The 8,756-nt window shown below is 34.8% G+C and overlaps 1 protein-coding gene across 1 annotated transcript; it reads right to left on the reverse strand.

The window, feature by feature from the left end:
- Nucleotides 1-300: 300 nt before the first annotated feature.
- Nucleotides 301-803, reverse strand: LOC122524514. The gene is made up of 2 exons (XM_043646829.1): nucleotides 533-803; nucleotides 301-407 (listed from the first exon to the last, which is right to left on the reverse strand). The coding sequence occupies exons 1-2, from the start codon at nucleotides 801-803 to the stop codon at nucleotides 301-303; spliced, it is 378 nt and encodes a 125-aa protein (XP_043502764.1).
- Between the last annotated feature and the right edge of the window lie 7,953 nt (nucleotides 804-8,756).

Here is an 8,756-nt window from a genome sequence, read left to right on the forward strand (position 1 = left end):
CTAGGTATTTTTAAGCAAGTTATATTGCCAATATCCTTATAAAAGGATCTCCACTTCACTTTTATGGTATCTGATAGCTCCTCATCCCAAGCAATTTTGCTTAACCATGTCTCTTGAAACATGATCTTCATAACGATTGTTACGGGAGCGATATTCCTAAGGGATCAAATATTCTGAGGTCTCTGATAACAACGTTCTTCTAGTGAGCATTTTTATTTCGTTAAATGGAGATTGAATGTAAAAATATCACTATCGCAGTTCCAACATACCCCCAAGGTTTTATTCAATTCGATTTATCGATTAGAATACTAGATCTCTTTGTTTAACATCCTCAAGAACCTTTGATAATATTTCGGGAGAATTAGAAGCCCATTTGTCCAATTCCATTCCCGCCGACCTCAAGATATCTTAATTGATCACACCTGTTTTTCAGATGCTTGATTCATTATCTCCGAAAAAGAAGTCATCCATATAGCGTTTTTTAAGTATCTCTGCGCCAAGTGGATATCTATCGCATTCATCCTCAGCTAACTTATCCAAAGTTCTAAGTGCCAGAAAGGCGAACACGACTCTCCGTCTGTGACTGTCTTCAGTCTATAAACCCGAATATTCTCATCCTTGTGTTCTCTCCAAAGAAACCGCTGATAATCCGTATATGGCTTATTGATTTTTATCTGCCTAAACATCCGCACAATATCGGCGGTGGCCACGTATTTGTGTAATCGAAACTCAAGTAATAATTTACGCAAATCATTCTGTATATTAGGCCCCGTCATGAGAATATCGTTTAAGAGAAACACCATTCTCGCTTTTCATCGACGCGTCGAAAACTATACGGAGCTTTATTATCATTTATCATCTTGTGATACCATAATGAGGCATATAAAATCGTTTATCGACAGGAAGGTCTAATTCATCTCCCTGAACGACCTCTATATAGTCTCTTTCTTTAAATTCATTCATAAGCCTTGTATACCTAGACCCTAAATCTGGATTTGATTTAATTTCTTCTCCAAGCCTAAGAAACGATTGAGTGACAAATGATAAGACTCCAGCCTTCACAACCTGATTTCATTGGCAATTAACGCTATATCTTCCGTTGGCAAACGGACAGTTGTTGCCTGGTATATCGTTCACACTCCTTATCTTCTGCTTTAACCGGAACCTCGACAACCGGTTCTTCAAGTGCCCAAAATCTCTCGACAACCACTATTAAGATTTCATCGACTCATGCACGATCAAACAATTTGATTTTATCGATATATTCTCCCGACGATCAGAGCCACCCGCTATCAACCAACCAAACTTACTCTCCTGAATAAACAATTTGTACCCTTATGAAAATATTTCGCGGACCTAAGCATTCAAGATCTGAAGCACCCAATATATCTATTGGAGCACTGATATTGAAACTAGGATCTGCCAACACAAACCTGTCCTTTATACTACTATCAATATCCATGTTAACATTCGTGCTAGACAATTTCGGCCAACGTATAATCTAGTAAGTTTATAGCTCGTATCAACTTAGATCCAATTGTCGCCTCTACCAAACCCTTTGATATATTAGATTGGGAGGTACACCTTCAATCGGTACTCGAACCTGTGATCTTTTTAAACCCAATCTGTGTAGGCAGTCTTCGGAAATAAAAGAAGCCTGAGCACACGAATCCAGATGAACCCTACACTGAATAACACCCCGATCTTAGTATACACGTTAACGATAGCTGTCGGTAAGATCCAGGACGAGCCAACCTAGCTGAATTAAAATTCAAACGACAATATTGTCTATAGGCTGATCCCCACTCGAATTTTCCTTAGTTGTAGAGACATTATTGTTCTGCACTGGTGTAAGCGGTTTAATCTTAATCTTTTGATGTAAAGAGAATGATGCCGCTTGTGGCATTGATTGCATGAGCCCTTTGATGAACACTGCCCAGAAAAAATGGTTAGCTCCCAAGCAATTAAAGCATCGGCCATTCTGACGCACTACCTCGATGCGCCTCTCGATAGGCATTTCAGAAAATCGGTCGCACTGAAAGATCTGTGCGTACCGGAGCAAACGAAGCAACCACTCACAATAGCGCTCATATTTCGGATAGGCTGTTTACTCTGATTGTTATGAGTGGTTTATAGATTGGCAATATTATCGCTTCCGGTTCCTTTTAGGATGGATTAGGGCCTCGCACGTATCCTTAAATAGGTTAAGAAGTGGTCCACTGTAGGAGACGAGTCATTACATACGTACTTAGCCCAGCCTCAGCCGTTTTTATCTAGCTTCTTCGTCACCAGATTTATGATCCAGGGATCCCGTTGCGAATATAATCGCCCATATTGTCTAAGCAATCAAGTGTCTCATGAAGTAGCTGTATAGTGCCCTTAGGCTATTGCGCTTCCCGTCAACATCAGGAGTAGTAAGCAGAGTATTAATAATTTCTTCGCTACCAAAAACGGGTTATCATAACTGTTCGCTTAACGCTCGCCAGGCAGGTTCAATTCTCATCGGTAATCGGAAAGTTTTTTATAAAATGATGCGGCTTCCCCTGATACCAGCGACATCAGATAATCTAATTTCTCTGATTATTAAAGGCTATTACAAGTTACCAACCTTACTTAGAAATAAATTCTTGAAACGCGACCATTCTTTAAACTGTCCAGAAATACCGGATTCGAATAGTTGGCAATTTTAAACTCCTTTCCGTTTTCTATCGACAAACGACTGATCTTTTCCAACACTCACACTGTCTTTCGAAAATACCTGTAAGGGATTTCTCCACACTCTTACCTGAGATATAGTGTCGTCCAGGGTTCCTATTCAATTTTTATCGAGTTCCAGATTAAACACGGATTTAGGCATTTATGTAACGCGATTCGTACTCATCAAAATCCTCTTGGAATAAAGCAAACTCCTCTCTTTCATGTTTGATACTTGCTTTGACATGTCTGCGAAAGCAACCTCCAACTCATCTATGTAATATTGCAAAACTGTATTGCATTCAACTCAACCGCTTCTTGGCACGATTCTCGGCCTTTGTTATCTGACCTTTCAGAAAAGGTAAAACTTTTCGGATTAGGCATTCTCAAAATATGTAAATAATAACACTGGATCCCACGGCTTCAACCCCCATACAAAGATAATAGCAAATATTAACAACAATAATTATCACAAATTATTTTCAAAAAAAATATAACAAAGGTAACAAAATAACAAAAGATAACAGTAAATATACGATACGTAAACGATAATACTGAAACGATGCGCAGCTAAACGCCCAATGATAACAGAATGAATGCTTTGTTTGTTTGTTCTCCCTTTTTGCTTTTTCTGATATATCTCACAACTCTCTCGATATACACGATATGATCACCACAATGCTGAAGATTCAATTGAAACTTAAGCGATCTCAACCACAATTTAGATTCAAACAAGATCCGGCTCGAAGGACCAATTTTATGTTCAATAACCACCGACGTAAAGTGATTTATTTCTTTTTTGTTGATTTTTTTTTTTGTTTTAACTAAATTGTTCACAATATACAACTGAAAATAACAATTCTTATTTTTCTTTTTTTTTTGTTGGGGACAATAAAATAATAATGATTCTGCCCCTTTATTACAATGTTTTTATATAGTCCCGTTTTCTCCCCTCTATTTCATATTTACATTTGAGCATCCGTGGGGCCGGTCGTGCTCATTACGTTGCACTTAAACACACCAGGTAGAAATTTAAACAGTTAGTAACTATTATTAATGCTTCATTATAAAAATCATTATAAATATCATTTGTTAGGGATATTCATTAAAATAAATGAATTTAGTGAAAATTGAACACAAAATACACTCTGCAGGGATATATATGACTTTTTGGGCAACATGAAATTACATAGAGTGATTGGAATTTGAATAACATGTATCGATATTAAGGATTTGGAAAACAATTGGAAGAATTTTTTGCAACTAAGAAATACATTCGTGATACTGTCGAATAACAAAAAACGGTTGTTATTAAATTTAGACAACTTAAATACTCTGTGTAAACCATATGAATGATTTTAATAATTAGAATCATATTAGGACGCGAGAAAAAAGATCTTGGTATATACAATAAAAGGAACTGTAAAAATTATTCATGGACTAATTAATGATGATGAGCAGGAAAGATAGATAGAATTAGTAGAAATTCAGATACTACTAATCAGACTAAACAACATGAATTAAAAATACACTTAATTGAAAATAATTTATAAATAATTACGCAAACATAACAAATAAAATAACGATCTTTTAAACATTAAAAGGAAATTATCTGAAAGGGAAAGAATAATTTCACCATGCTACACTACTACCTATATTTTCAGGCAATAGGATTAGGATTTGTAATCAAGCAAGATCTTACACTATTATTAATGCAATATTTGCAAAAGAAATATTTTACACACTAAGGTGATTTCCCCAAAAATTTCTTAAATGCATTACTAATGCTGCAAAAAATTACCAAATAATTTACATTTTCCAATTAGTTTAATAGAGAGAATATCGAACAAAAATATTAAATATAATCGAAATTACGGTATTTAAAATTAATAAAAGATTGTATTTGTCAATTTCTAATCCACTAACCAGGATACAGTTTTTGATCTATATGAAGTAATTCCATTACCTACACATTTTGGAGGATACTAGTTATGTTTATATAAAACCCCATTTTAAATATTTAATACTGTCAGAATATAGTGCATATATCAACCCTTATCAAGAAATACCCAAATGCAGATAAATACAACCTGAACTTATTATTGTATGGTTAAATGAACCTCTTATTGTCTCGTTACAATAAAGGAGATGTTGGAAGTTTGAATTGTTAATCAAATAGCCAGAAATACCCAAGATTGTAAGTTGAGTATGATAAAATTAACAATCAGAATTATGGCAAAAAACTCCATTTACAATAATTGGATTTATCTAACTCCAAAATTTACTAAAACTGACACTTAGTTGTGATATTTAATGAAGGAATTAAAATTTTTGGTACTGGAGAACTTCCCTTCAGGATCAATGTAATGCATACCGAAACATACTAGACTTCATCCCAAAAGTTATAATTTTGAGGAAATTTATTGTCAAAAATTCCAAATATAATTTAACTAAAATCAATCTAATAAGTATTTTTTATTGACAATTAATGGAATTTCAACATTTTTTAAAGTTTTTAAAAGACATAGATTTTAAGGATTTGGAACAGGAAAATATACGCAAAAATCATAGATTATTGGTGAAAGTAGCACGAAGTCCTTCAAAATGGCCAATAGGATTCGTGAAAGTTGTTCCACTCGATAATTTGATTTCTATGGTTCTTATGGAAAAAAATCATAAAAAGACAACAAAATTTTAGAAAAAGTGCTAGTTCTTAGTCTAAATTTAATCAGTTCTAATAGTAAAGTATAATTGCTACTAGTATCAACTATAATAATTAAGAATTGTATTAACACTTCGTATCAATAATTTGGGTAAGCATTAAACTTCGATTAATCAATTAAAATAAATCAACCGAGAACCCGTAATATTATCGGTACTCAAAATTAAGCGTATTTCTGCGTTTTGTAAATTCCTATCAATCGAAATCATTCCAACTCGGACATTACAGTAAGCAATCCTCGGAAATAAACACGCCTGCGATCCAGAGTCCAACAGAACTCGACAATGTAGTCGACCCACTCCGGGAACATTTACCTGAACCACAGCCGTTGGCACTAGATCTCTAGTCGAACCGGTGACCCCATTGAAATGCATTTTCACGAGACCCGGCGAAGATTCCTGATCATCTGGAGAATTTTTAACAGAAACAGTCGAGTCGTTACTCTTAGGTCTCAAACCCTGACCCGATTCCTCATGCAAAGATGATGTCGTAAGCTACAGCGTATACACACTCCTCGAGAGGTGCAACGCTTGGCCATATGTCCTAAGCCGAAGCAAGTCAAGCATCGTTCTTATTCTAGTCAACTTAATTCGATCGGCAACAGGCATGTTACAAATTTTTCGCATTTTAAAAAATCTTATGATACTGTCCGCAAACAAACAGTTCCAAAGTCGATGTCATCGATTTAATCTGTCCTCGCCCTCTCCCGCACGAATTCCTGAGAATCAGCCAACAGCTCCATAGCTGCCGCTCTACCATCCACGAAATCGAGCAGAAACTCCACATCAGGAGCATCTTTCTTATGAATTTCTTTAGTCCATTCCTTAGCCGTGTCGACATCAAATTTATCTGACTATGTAAGAACAGAGATCTCTTGCCGCGTAATTACCCAAGTTATTCAGGTAGTTAATACCTCTCGTAAGGGTATGCCCAGTTTTCGAATGTCGAACTGTTCTTATCAGAACTTCGGTCCACCAGAGATGAGATCAAGGATCTAGTAACCGTAAATGGCTTATCATACCGATGCATAAGCGTTTCCAAGCACTCTTGTAGTTTTCATTAGTGAAATCATAGTGTTGAATCAGTGAAGCCGTGTTCTCTCTCTACTAAAGACATTAAATGATTAAACTTCTCTACCCAGAAAGACGCGTATTTTATCTACTATGTTAAGGAATAAATTCTTAAAAGGAGTCCACGTTTAAAGAACCAGAAAATTTTGGGATTTTTAGTTGTAGGTAATTTATAGTTGGGATGGTTATTAACCTGTTCCCAACCACTGCGATTGCTCTCAAGAAAATCATTCATCGGGCGATCCTCCAGAGTCTCATTTGGAGTCCGGTTTAATCTAGTATTCTATAACACTCAAGAAGTTATCCCTAGCCTGTAATACCGATCTTCATATTCAGAAAAATTCTTTCTCCGCTTGCTCCAACTGAGTCGTTGGAACCCTCAAAATACAATACTGTTCCTTCAATAACTGAAATCAGACTCTAACTCCTCTTTAACGTGTTTCAATGAAAGGTTGTGATGTCCGCCGCAGCCAAGGATTTGGTATTGCTTTAGTTATTGAGCTTGAGGAATCTAGTACTCTTTGAATGCATAGGCTCTATTGTAAAGACTTGATAAAAGGAAGGTGCGTGATTCACAAAAAAAATAAATGAAATAAATGAATTACAAACAAAAAAATTTCGAAAAACTATATACCAACAAATAATTTCCAGAAGAAAAAACTGACAATGAAAAAAAAATGAAACGATAATACTGACGTTCGCTGATGTCGGACTGATCGGAATTCACTAGTCGACCACGATCCGCTTAAACTTCGATTTGGAACATAAAATTCGAATACTCGACTGGAAATGATTAGCGTATACAACCAAAAGATACAATAACAAAACCGTATGTTTTTCTTCCTTTTCGATGATATCGGTCCTCGATCGATTACAGAACACCCGACGGCACCTCGCTAAGTTAGCAACGATTTTTAACTCTTCTTCACGATAAGGTTCCCGGGTTTCGGCACCAAATTATGTTTGGATCGCATAAAATCAACAAAAAATTCAACTTTATTCACTTATTTTTTCAAATCACATATATAATGATTCTCAAAAATACCACACCCAATCTGTCTGGTTTTTCACAATAATGATTGTTACTTTTCACGCATCCTCCTTTTTTCCGTTTGTCCCGTTACATTATTTTATTTTTATGGATACGATCATTTCGCATCCTGCTGGAATGACTACTTTACATATTTCATTAATTTTAACCTCAATTAAAGGAAATATACTTTCTTTTAAAACTAATTTATTAGTATAATTATTATTGCATTTGTAGCTTTCAAGACATCACTTCCAATAACACCATCGGAATCAATCGGGAAACTATTGGGGACTACATGAAAATTAAGGTTCTATATCATTAGTTATTGAAAACCTATACTAACCTCACCTAAGGTTGCAATTGGAATATTACTAATCCTTAAACATTCGGGTTTTAGTTACATCTATTAATTCTGGATTTTAAGGGAGTTTACTTTATTAAAAGATAAATCTGAACTACATCAACAGAATATGGGTTTAGGGTCCTGAACAATAGTAACAAATACCTTGAGGTGAAATATTTATTCTGCCGCTAAAAATTTCTTGACTCATTACCTCGGCAGTCGGCTGAGTCATCTGGCGTTTAAACCAGATTTGACGGGTATTGTGTCATCTATAAAATTAATCTGGCTTCCCTTATTATTGTTATTATTATTATTAATGAGAGAGACTTGAATTCTGGTTATTTTCCATTCTAATTCTGAGAATAATATCTTTGAATTATTGGGTCCAATTACCTGAGCATTTCTCGGTTTTGATCGTACTGTACCTGCAGAATTGTTGTTCCAATGTCTAATTGGATTCTATTTATTATTTTTGAGAGGTAATATTATTAGTTTTACTGTTCCAATTTTCCTATTGTGACCAATATATATTGTTACCACCATGGATTATTTTTGATAATTACGATTTTGTATTGATTATTGTAATATTCCTATCCTTATAACTATTACGATTATTGTTACTTCCTGAATTTGTCTTATTCTGAAAATTTGTAGAATTATTTCTCTGATTAATATTTCGTCAAAATTTTACTTTACTTATCCTTGGAGAATCTCACAGTCTTTCGATTATGCGTATTTGTTTTACAAAATTTGCAATATTAGAAACTTCCTAGGTAACCTAGTCTGATTCTATTTCTAAAGCTAAGGTTAGAGCTTCTTCAAAAGTTTTTGGTTGTCTAGCTCTTACGCTATAGATATTTCATGTTAAACCATCTAAAAAGGTCTTTAGTAAGA

The sequence above is a fragment of the Polistes fuscatus genome, unplaced genomic scaffold (genome assembly GCF_010416935.1).
Source record: "Polistes fuscatus isolate 324 unplaced genomic scaffold, CU_Pfus_HIC Scaffold72, whole genome shotgun sequence".
Taxonomy (NCBI): Eukaryota; Metazoa; Arthropoda; class Insecta; order Hymenoptera; family Vespidae; genus Polistes; species Polistes fuscatus.